The sequence below is a fragment of the Drosophila montana genome, unplaced genomic scaffold (genome assembly GCF_035044405.1).
Source record: "Drosophila montana isolate Dmon_TW-CO22-7 unplaced genomic scaffold, ASM3504440v1 contig_3833_1, whole genome shotgun sequence".
In the NCBI taxonomy this organism is placed as follows: Eukaryota; Metazoa; Arthropoda; class Insecta; order Diptera; family Drosophilidae; genus Drosophila; species Drosophila montana.
Genome location: NW_026998704.1, coordinates 190,059 through 202,817, shown reverse-complemented (window position 1 = coordinate 202,817; position 12,759 = coordinate 190,059). Strand labels below are relative to the sequence as shown.

The 12,759-nt window shown below is 40.6% G+C and overlaps 2 protein-coding genes and 1 long non-coding RNA gene across 4 annotated transcripts in view; all 3 read left to right on the top strand.

Annotated features, from left to right (window-relative positions):
- LOC135437934 (uncharacterized) overlaps positions 1-8,606 on the top strand; it is a 63,434-nt gene extending 54,828 nt beyond the window's left edge. For both annotated transcript variants that reach the window (XM_064696038.1, XM_064696039.1), the window contains 4 exons: positions 6,855-7,017; positions 7,088-7,383; positions 7,780-7,983; positions 8,055-8,606. In XM_064696038.1, coding sequence (XP_064552108.1) covers positions 6,855-7,017; positions 7,088-7,383; positions 7,780-7,983; positions 8,055-8,312 — 921 coding nt within the window. In that variant the 3' untranslated portion in view covers positions 8,313-8,606. The remainder of the gene's footprint in view (positions 1-6,854; positions 7,018-7,087; positions 7,384-7,779; positions 7,984-8,054) is intronic.
- An 872-nt stretch (positions 8,607-9,478) lies between these two features.
- On the top strand, positions 9,479-10,579 carry Mat1 (CDK-activating kinase assembly factor). The gene has a single exon (XM_064695934.1). The coding sequence runs from the start codon at positions 9,579-9,581 to the stop codon at positions 10,539-10,541; it is 963 nt and encodes a 320-aa protein (XP_064552004.1). The 5' UTR covers positions 9,479-9,578; the 3' UTR covers positions 10,542-10,579.
- A 541-nt stretch (positions 10,580-11,120) lies between these two features.
- LOC135437859 (uncharacterized) lies at positions 11,121-12,354 on the top strand. The gene is made up of 2 exons (XR_010437763.1): positions 11,121-11,363; positions 12,179-12,354. It is a non-coding gene; the product is annotated as an uncharacterized LOC135437859 (long non-coding RNA).
- Positions 12,355-12,759: the final 405 nt, after the last annotated feature.

The following is a 12,759-nucleotide window of genomic DNA, read 5'->3' as shown; positions in this document are numbered from 1 at the left end:
TTGGAGCAGCACTCACATTAAAATCACTTCACGATGTATCGAGGACACCGCTGAAGGGAAATCTGTTCTCACAGATGACGAACGTCTCAGACTTAACTCCTTTAGAAGTAAAAGGTGCGAGGTTTCCACTTAACACGATTATAGCAAGCAAAATTTTAAGATTTCTTTTTATGCAGTTCTTTATGGCTGCATACTTAATTATATATAATACCTATACCTAATTGCTTTTTGGTTTTAATTGATTGCATTTAAACATTAACCAAAATTTGAAATTTATTATTTGTAAACGTTGGTCACACATAAGTACTCATTATACATATTATATTATATTTATATTTTATTATATTATATTTATTCGAAATACCCTTACCAACCAGTTCGACATAACTCTTTTAATCCATTTCTATGTTTACATAGGGCATAATTAAAACTTACCCAAACCCTAACTCTATGCATATAATTCCTTCCATTTTAACTATTTAGCATAAATCAGCTTTGCCGCATTATTTAAATAAAATATAGCCAGGGCTGAAAAAAAATAAAAATAAATGGCAAAAGAAAGGCTAAATAAGCCGCTTAAAAATGTATCCGAAAGATCAATTTATTCAGAGCCTGGACAAATAGTTGCCGCTGTTGCTGCCACAGACTCCAATCGATTGCGCACAAATCGTGGCGAACGCAATTGAAATTCAATTTAACACAAATATACACAGAAGTTGAACCAGCGCCCGAGGGTCCTGCTGCTGCTGCTGCTGCTGCTGCTGCTGCTGCTGCTGGCGGTAGTGGGGGGTCCAAATCCTTGGGTTCAGCTCTTATGACATTTCATTATTCATTGCGTTTTCGCTCTCTGCTCTCGAGATACTTTCGGAATGCATTTAAACGTTTGCTCGAGCGTTGCAACTTGTCTGCGGTTCAATTGTTGGTGACATCATTAAATTTGCAAGATTTGCTGCCCGCAATGTGGCATGCAGCAGCATATGTGGCATGCGTATAGAATAACGACAGCCCTTTGTTCTATCAGACACACACTTGCACACACTCACACACATATCGCCCACATATGCTGTGAATACAATGTTGTGTTTTTGTTATGGCTTGCTCGCTTTCAATCAGAGAGCTGCTTTTACAACAATCGCAACGAGAGCTAAGCGGATTCCCAGTCTAATATCCTGCCCGAGGACAATGTTGCCTGTCTGTCGATGCCTGTTGTTTCTATCGCTTATTGGATTGACTTAAAGCCGCGAAGGTAGAGCAAAAACAAACGACAAAAGCTGCACACAATGCTTGTGCGTTGTGGGTTGTCGGAGGGTGGCTTATTCGTAGCTCGAGCATAAACTATATCGAAGTGAATCGATCTGGAAATATGTGAAAAGAGCTTGAGCTGAAAGTGAAAATTAAAAAGCGGACTTTAAAGAATGTTAAGTTGTGGATAAAAGTATTGCTCAATTAATATTAATGTGAAAGAAAAGAGAAAGGATCAAATATGACAAACAGAAAGTGGTCTCTGGTTTAGTTTACTTTGCTTGTCGCTTACAATTCTCAATAAGTTAAAGTTTCGTGAGATGGAAAAAGTTTTTATAAGGCTGAGTCGATCGCAAAGTTCTTGAAAGGTTCTCTATTAACTGCCAGCCAGCTAGTTATAAAGATTTATATTGAAGATAGAAAAAAGCAGCCAGCATTTAAAATCGTGTATCCTTTATCACATTTATCCGCTTAACTCAACCGATTTAAGTTCCATTTGCCTACAGGACGTATATCCAGCTACGATTAAATGCCGTCACGTGTAAATCAGACTAATTAAATCAAATCAATTCTTTCAGTTTTTTTTTTAATACGCATTAAGACTGAACGTAAAAGTAGCGTAAGCGTTGACATTAACGTTAGCGTGACGTTAACGTAATGACTGCCATAAATTTGCATTTATGGCGCGTTGGCAAGCAATTCATTTAGTGGTCATAGAACCACGGCTGAGAGGTGTGAGACAGATGAAGAGAGAGAGAGAGGGGGGTAGTGGGCGTGGAAGAGGAGTCCTGTAGGACCCAGGTGGCTGCTGATGCTGCTCAACCTGTCATGTGACGCGGCGTCTGCTGACGGGCGAGCGAGTCGCCTGGGCATATTAATTAAAGTGTCGCTGCTAATGAGTTAGATTAAAGCGCACAGGACGCACGACACACAAGCCAACTACAGCTTCTGTGTGTGTGTGTGTGTGTGTGTGTGTGTTTGTATGGGTTTGGTAATTGGCTGCAGGATAAAATCGAATCCAGGCTCACGTTCGCTCGTGTGTGTGTGTGTGTGTGTTTATGAAATTGGCCGGGCATTCATTATGCTTTTTATGCACGTCAGTTGACAAGGACGAACAAGGTCCTTTAATACCTGCCCAGCCAGGCCTGCTTAACATCATGCAATTATGCTCGGGCACAAAGCATTTGTGCCTCTGATTTGCCTCGTTATATCCTCGAAACACATCATAAAAATTGTTTGTGTATGCCCAAAAAGTATGCTAACATTAATGTAATTCCAATTGCTGGTAATTTGAACTTTTGCTTTTATGTTAGGTTGTTGAAGTATTTATTTGCTTTATACACACTCGCACGGTCTGCTTTTTGGTCTGTAAGTAATTTAAATTGCAAAACTTGAGCTCACGAATATTCTGTAAAAGATGACCTTTCACAAATGAAACCAGATGAATGTACAAAGCTTTAAGGTTTGCTTTAGTTAAATGAAAATATTTTTATTGGAGGTAGAAGATTAAGCTTTACTCTTGCTATAAGCTGTGGCCTTCTTTTAATAGAGCTTTAATCTTTTTTGCGCTTTCAGCACGCTTCCATGTGCTTTAAAAGCAATTGGAAATAGTTCAAAACCTAGCTCTTTCATTTCTAAATTATTAAATTTATTTTTTTTTTAAATAAAAGGTGTAAATGTTGCCTGACAATTAAGGCATTTTATTGAGCTTGAATTCATTTGTCAAAAAGCCTTTCTGTGCTTTCCATGCTCGACAATTTAAGTCTTGAAAAACAATTAAAAATATTGTTTTCTTTTAATATTTCGATTAAGAAATTTAAGCGTATAAGCGTTTAATCATAATATAAACCAATAAATGTATTCCATTCCCCAACAGAGCAATTTTGGTAAAAGCTTTTGCCTATTTTTTTGAACTCGTCTTCAACCCAAAACCAATTTAATGTCACTTTCGGCCAATGTCTTTAGAGGCTTTGGCTTTTGGCCCAATAAATATGTAGCCTGTATTTATTAAATTGTTGTGGACATGAATGTAATACAAGCGTTAACAAATGTTATTTTTATTGCTTAAATTGTTGTGTGTCATAAAATGGCATCAAAAAGAGAAGCGCAAACAGCAACACAGTGATAAAAAAGCAGGCACTGGACTGGGAAAGGGGCTTTTAAATAAAAGTCATATATCAGCTCTTGAGCGACGGACACACACACAAACACACACACGCACACGCACACACACACAAGCACACGCACTGGGATAAAAAGTTGTGCCGTCTGGCGCTGCTCTTACTGATAAAAAATAACATGCAAAAGGCAACTTTGTCAATTTGTATTTGATTATTTGCTTTTCCTTTGCCCAGCTCTGGCTACGCTGTCCATCTCTCGCTCTCTCTCCTACTTGCTTTCTCTCTCTTTCTCTATCTCTTTTTCTCTCTCTCTCTCTCTCTCTCTCTCTGTCTCTCTCTCTCTATCTATCTATCTATCTATCTATCTATCTATCTTTCTCTCTTTCGCTCTCTCTATCTCTCTCTCTCTGCCCCTATATATATCTCTCTCGCTCTCTCTCTCTATTTCTTTAGCTTTCTCTCATTCGCTTTCTCTCTTAGCCCGGCTGCCATTTCATAGATATTGTAAGCACTTCCCGTTTTTGGCCCGCATTGCATAAAGTGCTTTATGCGCACTGCCGGAAATTTGCCAAGTGCCGTTATTAATACTAATATTTTCATATGTTTGTGTATGTGCTGCGTATGTTATGAGTGTGCGTGTGTGTGCGTGTGCCGTGGCATTTGGCTTTTAATGGCCCACACAACTGTGCGCTTTAAAACTGTTGACATGTCAAAAGGTTAGCAAGGACCCCCAAACAGCCTTTTGTTACACTCGCAACATTTGACTTGGGCGAATGGCAGACATTAAATGAGCTTAGCTCCAACCGGCAAATGCTCTCAATTTCACTTGCACAGCTTAATTAGCGCCTTGATGGGGGGGAGGGGGGAGCTAGAGGTTGGTTAACTTGCCAGCAATTAATTTTTGCGGCAAGGCAAATACCTTCATTTGTTACCCTCATAACTGGCTGCCAGTTAAAGTTGACGTATTGCTTTGGATATTAACGACGCGACTTTCTTTGTTTGTATAGTTAAAAAGCGTTTCAAAATTTTTGTTCTGCTTTTTAAATGCGATTCGCCTCTTGGACTTCCTTAGTGCTTTCAAAATTATATAATTCTTAGGAACATATATTTAAATGTTGAAAAACTGTCTCTCTGTTAGAAGAAGATACTTTCATTGACTTTCTTCCCTTCTTTTACTTTTATTTTATTATTCTCCCACGCTCTTTTATTTAAGCTTTCTGTCCCAACACAATTCCACTCTCTTTTGAAATTACTTTCTTAACCATTGCCTTTCTATGCGATTCTCTTAAATATAAACTGGCTCTAACACAGCTTTGTGTGCCATCCATAGCTATTAACAGGGTATCTTAAAGTTGAGATTTCGACTAAAACCTTCCCGTTTTCGCTTGTATTTGTTCTTCATTTTGTTATTGGTTTTGAATTTTCCTTTTATTATGCTGGAATTCTTTTCTAATTACTCTCTATAATATTGTAGACCTATCTTTAAGCGCTTTTAAATCACAAAAATTACAACTGATATTTGTAGTCTTACTAAGTAGCAGTTGCTTTATGACGCCTGGCGCACAAGCTAACTTTTTCATATAAATTGGAGGACAGCGTAGCTGCAACCGCCGGGCGCATGCAACTAAATTGTGGCAACAGCTGCCACTGCTGCTGCTGTTGCCGCTGCATATTCATTTCGGCAAGCTTTGTGCAGCTTATGCCACGGATGTGGCTGCGGCTGCGGCTGCGACTGTGATTGCGGCTGAGGCATAGTCGGAAACTGGGCGGCCCTGGCTGCATGACTCTGACTCTGACTGATGGCCAGGTAAAGCCCGTTGCAAGCGTCAAGCTGCCGGCGGATTAAGTAAAATATGCAGCAACGGGATTTCCACTGATGGACACGATTAAAAATATGATGCGGCGGCTGCTCCTGCCTCTGCCGCTGCCGCTGGGGCAAATTGCAGCGGCTTTAATAAAGCTGCCATTTTGCCAGCATTATGGAAAATGTCAATGCGGAAAATGCGCACTAAATGGATTTCTTTTTTAATTTTCATTTTATTTTATTTTTGTCAGTTGCTCACAAATTAAATTGTTCGCCGAACTTTAGTTTTAAATATTTTACGCTGCCAAAAGCTGCTTAGCTCGAAAAAAGTTTCTCTGGAATTTGTATATAATGGAATTTTTACAATTTCATGTTTTTCAGCAACTTTAGTCGCTAACGCCCAAATGTATGCTACATTTTGCTACACATACGTAGAGAGCATTTGGAAGCACCTTTAATTCATTAAGGCTTTAAAAAACTCTTGTAAATTGAACTATGAAATAGGCAATACCCTAAATGAAAAATATTTGGAAGAAATATTTAGATAAAGTTAGCTTTAAATTGTAGCAAATGCTGAAATATTTCTTCTGCTTTTCAACCATCGATTGTTTTAAAAAGCGCTACATTTTTCAAAATGTCCACAGATTTATACAAAAAATAATCCCCTGTTTCTTACTACCAGAAAGTGATGCAGTTCTTTATCATTAATGCGAATGTGTAATTCATATTATTTACAAAGACTTGTATTTGAAATTCTATTAACTTTTGAAACATAGCTTAATAAATGTATATGCTTTATAGAATTGTTAATAATAGATGTTATGTATATAAATGGACTTAATTTCTATACATTTAATCTATGCTTAATACGCTCCATACTTGTCTAAAGCGCTAAGATTGGGCCAACTTCCATTTGGCACCTTTAACTGTAATCCCCGTGCTCATATGCTCCCTCTATGTTTTTCTATAGGGTATTCAAGTGGTTGGTGCTAGCATTTAACAGCTTCCGTTTTCCGTTAGCAATTTCATTACTTTAATGCGCCGAGAAGGCCGACGAACGGCAGGCACTGAAAATTTCGGACACGGAACTTGGGACAGATGGGCAGCCAGAGCCGACCAAGCGGGCGACCAGTCGAGCAGGCAAAGTTTTTAAATCTTTATTTATACAGCTTCCGCAGAGCATTTTGTCCTTGCTGAAAGTTTGTGGCTTCCAATGTGTATTATGTGTGTGTGAGGGTGTATGTGTGCTATATGTGTGTGCTTAAAAATGAAATAATTTTGACAGCCACACTTTTGCGGCTGCCAATGCAAAAAGCAGGCAACAGCATTCATAAAATGCCTTGACAAAAGTTTTGCCCAAGGGTCACACAATGTGCCAAGGAAAGGGAACATGGCACTTGGAAGCTGTATGAAAAGGGGGTGTAGGGGGGGGGGGGGCAGGGGGTGGTCTGATAGGTTGCCCTAGAGCTAATGGAATTGAGTTGGAGCCGACCGGGGCCAGCTCAAAGCGGATTAAGCTGCGCAACTTGCCAAATTGTTTAGTTTTTAGACAACAGCAGGCACAACAACACATTGAAAGTTCTGCCACCCCCCCCCCCCCCCTGGACTCTCTTCTTCTCCCCCTGTCACCGAAGAACACAAGAATAGATGTATTTGAATTTAACCACTCGCCTTTGTTTGATTTACAGTGCATGCGCGCCTATGTGGACTTTGAGATAACCGAAGGCGCCTACGAGATCTCCTGCCCCGATGCCAAATGTCCAGCGCAGGGCGCCATATCGCTGCCCGAAATCGCGACCCTAACCACAACGAATCTGCTAAAGAAACATCATCGTTATCGCCTAAATCGAGGTACGTGCCGCAACTCTAGCTAATCCCTGCCTAATCGCAATCCATTTATCAACCGGATTCTCTATTATAGAAATCGAATTGGACAAAACGCGCACCTGGTGCCCACGTGCGGGCTGCGAGACAATTTGCACGGTGGGTTGCGGTGCTCCGCGTGCTGCGGGTGCCGCAGCAGCAGCAACCACTGCGACTGCTACTGCGACAGCGGCTGCGACTGCGACTGGTGGCAGCGCCATTTGCCAAATGGATGAGTCACCATCAACATCGCAGAGCTATACACCGCAACAGGACAGCGCTACGCCGCTGCTCTCCATATCCGTGCACTGTCCCTCCTGCAAGGATGAGTTTTGTGCCCTCTGCAAAAAGGCGGTGAGTCGAATATTCAAATGGGAATCCTATACGAGGCCAGAATTATAATTCGAAAATGATTTATTTACAATTAGACAAAGGCTAAGATGTATTGCCTTCAGGGAACATCCTATCCATTCCCTTTTTATAGAACATATTAAGGAATAGATAAGCATTCTTCGGGTGCTAAAGAATAGAACACACTTCCCTTACCACAATTATTTACAGCGCAGTTTTTGCTAGAACCATTTGAGAATTACAGTTGATTTATTAGCTCTTCAAGTACAATTATGCGAGATAGTTTAAATAATTTCTATGATCTCAATATAATATTTTTTACCTTAGTTATACTAAATTTAGTTCTAGAAGAAATTTTCCAACATTTAATTTTTGCATCTGTCTTTTTGCCCGGCACAGTTTCATCCAAACATAAGCTGCGAGGAATTTGGACGTCGTTTGATTGCAGATGGTCAGGATGATATTGGCATACCGTTCGACAACGAGCTCATCAAATGCTGCCCCATGTGCGCGGTGCCCATTGAGAAGGACGAGGGCTGTGCCCAGATGATGTGCAAGCGCTGCAAGCACGTCTTCTGCTGGTACTGTCTGGCCAGTCTGGATGTGAGTATACTAGTGTAGAGTTAATTGCCAGCTGCTTGGGGCTAACGACAAATGCATTCGCTTAATCACAGGATGACTTTCTGCTGCGGCACTACGACAAGGGGCCGTGCAAGAACAAATTGGGTCACTCGCGCGCCTCGGTCGTCTGGCATCGCGCCCAAGTTATTGGCATATTTGCGGGCTTTGGCATTTTACTGCTGGTGGCATCGCCGTTGCTGCTGCTGGCGGCGCCGTGCATCATTTGCTGCAAGTGCCGCGGCTGCAGCGGCTCCAAGATTGATGAGGTGGACGCCGAGCTGGAGGAGGAGGTCACCGCTTTGCAGGGCTAGCTTCGAGGGGCGCTACTGGATGGATAACCATTTCAAATTGTGTTAAACCCACTTGAGCTGCTGCTGCTTCCTCTCCCCCTCCCCCTCCCCCTCCCCCATTTGAACAACCTGACGAGTTCTTTATTTTTAACCTTGCGACTAGAGAGATGGTGGCAAATATTGTTATTGACGAACCGTTTAAATTTATTATTTTAATTGTATGCATTGTATAGTATGTGTTAACTAAATTGTGATATTTACAGTGATTCGATTTTTAATTGAATCGAAAATTTGTTGAACCTATACAGAGAACAAGCGCGCCTTTGATTCTTTTCTTGTTTTAGGTTTCGTGTCGATTTCTTTACATACACATACGTCCCATGTCTATGTATGTGTATCTATATATGTATTGTTTATTATTTTTGTCCATTCAACAAGATTGTATACATTGCGTAAGCCCAAGCAACAGTTTAGCGCGTAAGTTAGCCTAAATTTACTAGCCCACTCTAGCATTTTAAGTATAACTCTCATATAATTCAAATGTGCTGCTTTTATATCAAGAACACACACACACACATCCTTACAACACACCCATACGACCTTTTTCTCAAGTATTACGGGATACCACATGCAAATATCGAAACCGAGTAATCAGCCCAAAATGTTAATTAATTTCAAATGTTTGTGCAACTGCTTGGAAATGCTTTTAAATACTTACATAAATATATACACACAGAGGTGAGTGTGTACGTGTGTGTGTGCACACACGCAATTAACATATAACATGAATTATAGAAAAAACCGAAAATTTATGCTGAAACCCATGTACGTACATATAAGAAAAGGTTTTGATCGATGTAAATTATTAAAAATACTTATTTAATGCATATATATCATAAAAATATATTAAATATATAACTATTAATGTGCGTGTATATTAAAAACAATGTTTAAATTCTACTCTTAATGTGAACAACTACCGCGTATGCTGTTTAAAATAAAATGTTAAAAAAATTATAAACTAGAAATTAATTTCGCTATTCAAATACGCGCGTTGCTATCGATAGTTCTAGCACTTAAGTTACACCTATCGATATTTAACCATATTAGACTTTAAGGTGACCATATTGTTCAGTGTTGCATTGAAAGTGTGGTATTTTAGTTTATTATCGATAACCAAACAAGCTGATTTTTGCGTGTGCCATTTAGAGCTTATTTCTATTTCAATTGCCGAACTGTATTTAAGTGCATACAAATTGGAGTTTAAGTGAAATATAGATCCGCAGGATGGAGGAGCAGGCCTGCCCGCGGTGTAAGACCACCAAATACCGCAATCCATCGCTGAAATTGATGGTCAACGTTTGCGGCCACACGCTATGCGAATCATGTGTGGACATGCTCTTCCTCAAGGGCTCCGGCGCCTGTCCGGAATGCATGGTACCGTTACGGCGCAACAACTTTCGCGTGCAGCTCTTTGAGGATCCCATGGTGGAAAAGGAGGTGGACATACGACGTCGCATACTGCGAGACTACAACAAGCGCGAGGAGGACTTTGCCACGCTTGAGGAGTACAACGACTATCTGGAGGAGATCGAGGACCTAGTATACAATCTGTGCAACAACATTGAAATAATCGAGACCAACAAACGCATCGAGGCCTACAAGCGGGACAACCGCGACGTCATTCAGCGCAACAAGACGCGCGTCGGTCGCGATGAGTGCGCACTGGAGGAGCTGCTTGAGCTGGAGCGAGCACAGGATGAGTCGCGCAAAAAGGAACTCGAAGAGCTGGAAACAGAGCACAAAAAGCAGAAGGCGCGCGACAAGCAGGCACTCATCGAGGAGCTAATGTACAGCGGCAAGGACGCTGCCACAATTGTCAGCGAGTTCGCCGAGAAGGCGGAAAAACAGCGCGAGGAGGAGAAACAGCTGCCGCCACCAAAAACCGCCAACGAATTCTCCACAGGCATCAAGTTTGGCCAGACGGCAGACCCTAGCTTACTGCCAGTACCCAAATCGGAGGAGGGTCCGCTGTTTGTTTACGAGCCGCTGTTACCCATCACCGAGGGTCCCACGCCGCCGCCTATCAGCGACGTCGAGTCCATGGGCTACATCTCACACATGCGCTCCGAGACGCCTCAGGAAAACGCCGGCGGCTTTACTTCCACAATGGCATGCCAGCGGGCTCTGCAGGAGGCGCTGCAGTGCCTCTACTATACGCCCACTGCCGGTGTAGGCGTCGGCCTTTAGCAGGACAATTGAACAAATATTATAGTTTAAAACTAACAGAACGCTTAAAACCCATTGTTAAACAAATGTTTCTCCTATAGAAAGGCATTATTTCCATGTACTCTAATCCTATTTATACAACATACCATTATACTAAAAGAAAACATGTTTTCACTGCTCTCATCCTGCCGTAGCAATATGGATAGAAATTCGAGAATTTTTGCACATTTAACAGTTTTTAGTGAAAACAACTCATACCTCGGCCGAATCCTTGCATTGAAACAGGTATATCACACTGAAATCAGAGAATAGATTGGCATTAAAGTTTTCTTTATTTCAGAAAAATTTAGCTTATTGCGAAAAACATGCATTTTTGATCATTTTGGGACAACTCTTAGAATGCGGATTTTTAAGCGCGTTGAGCGCGTGGAGGTCCATAGAATATATTTCGGAAAAGTCATTTTTCGCCAAAAACGTGATGTCAAAAAAGAATCCTTTGGTAAAGTCAACCTTTCTTGGTGATTTTTTGGAATACCTCGGACAAATAATGTTCGATTTTGGAATGATATACCATTTTGGACTCGCAAGGATCATCATTAAAAAAATGCAAATCTAAATTTTGGACCAAATCGATAAAAAATGCAAAGGACATTCCATTGACCACCTTAAGGACCATTCTCAAATCCTTTGTACAACACGTAATACTTGTCCTGCCAACTTAAAATATCTAATAAAAAGGACATAAATCCTTCGTGGAGCTGAGGTAAAGAGCTTTATGTCGGGAGAGATAAATGGCTGTAGATCGGCCGTATCCTTGCCGATCATGATGTCCATTGGCCAACTGTAAGTCCTCATCCTTCCAATTCAGAATATATAATGAAATGAACGAAGTCCTTTAGACAGCCTAGATATGAGTACAAATCTTTCGCAAATGAAAAAAGCCATAACTCGGCCGTATCCTTGCGGATCCTTACAAGTCCTGTGCCAAACAAATCGTATAAACAAGGAACATAAACTGTCCAAAGGACGACAAAATCGTCCTTGCCGTTTCCGTGATATGGCTAATTTTCTAAAAAGGACATTTTTTAATTAGCCACAGCTCGGTCAAATCCTTAAGGATATCGAAAGGATATACCTTTTTGAACTCGTGGTGAGCAGAACTATCGATTGGCATTCAAGGATTTCCAGGATTTCGTCGAAATTTTTCCTAGTCGCAAAATGAGCTAAAATCGAAAAATGTCAGGCTAACTTTGCCATTTCAAGGACTATCGTGATGTCCTTTGGCCAGCAGATAGTTCTCAGCCTCCCATTCAAAAATTTACAACCCAAAGGACGAAAATCCTTCAGACAAAAAAGTGTTAAGGGCAATTTTGCATCCTAAAACTAGGCCATAACTCGGCTGTGTCCTTGCGTATGCCCATTTCCGTTTTTCCATTTCCGCGACTGAAATTTTACAAGTCAAAATACAAGTCCTGGGATTCTTAGATGACCCCATATTTTTATGATGCAGATCGATGCAGGGGGTCTATACGATCCTAACGCACCATGTCCTTTGAAAATCAGCAAGGACATGACCGAGTAATGTCCTTTTTTCTTTTCATAAAATGTCTTAATATATTTTTGCCTTGTTTAATTTAAGTTTGTTTTTATTTTTTCAGACTGGCAAATTAAAGACTACAATGAGCTCTAAGGACCTTCACGAATGACAAAGCAGATTTTTCCAGGATAAATTAGCTAAAATTATTATTTATGCTCGATTTATACAATTTTAAGAGAAATAATTAAGATAACATAGATTAACATAATAAATCAATTATTTAATTGAATAAACAAACTCCTGTTTTTTTATTTCCAAGGACGTTGTGGTTAAAATCAAAATTAAAAATCCATTGCATACCCACCAGGAACGTCTGTTGGCAACCGCTGGCTGCCGAGATTTTTCTTAAAATCTGCCAAAATACCAGGCGAACAGAAATGCCCAGCAGGTAGATGCACAAAAATTTTAATTTAACAGACCACTGTTAATTAGCAGCTGTTAATAAACAGAGCACTGTTAACCAGCAGCTGCTGCTGTTACTTAACATACCACTTAACAGCTGCTGCTAAAAAGGGGGCGTCCGATTTCATCGAAAATTTGGCAAAAGTACCAGGCGAACAGAAATGCCCAGCAGGTAGACGAACTAAAAAACGAATGCAAAATTTCATTGCATAGCCACAAGGTGCAGCTATGTAAAATGGG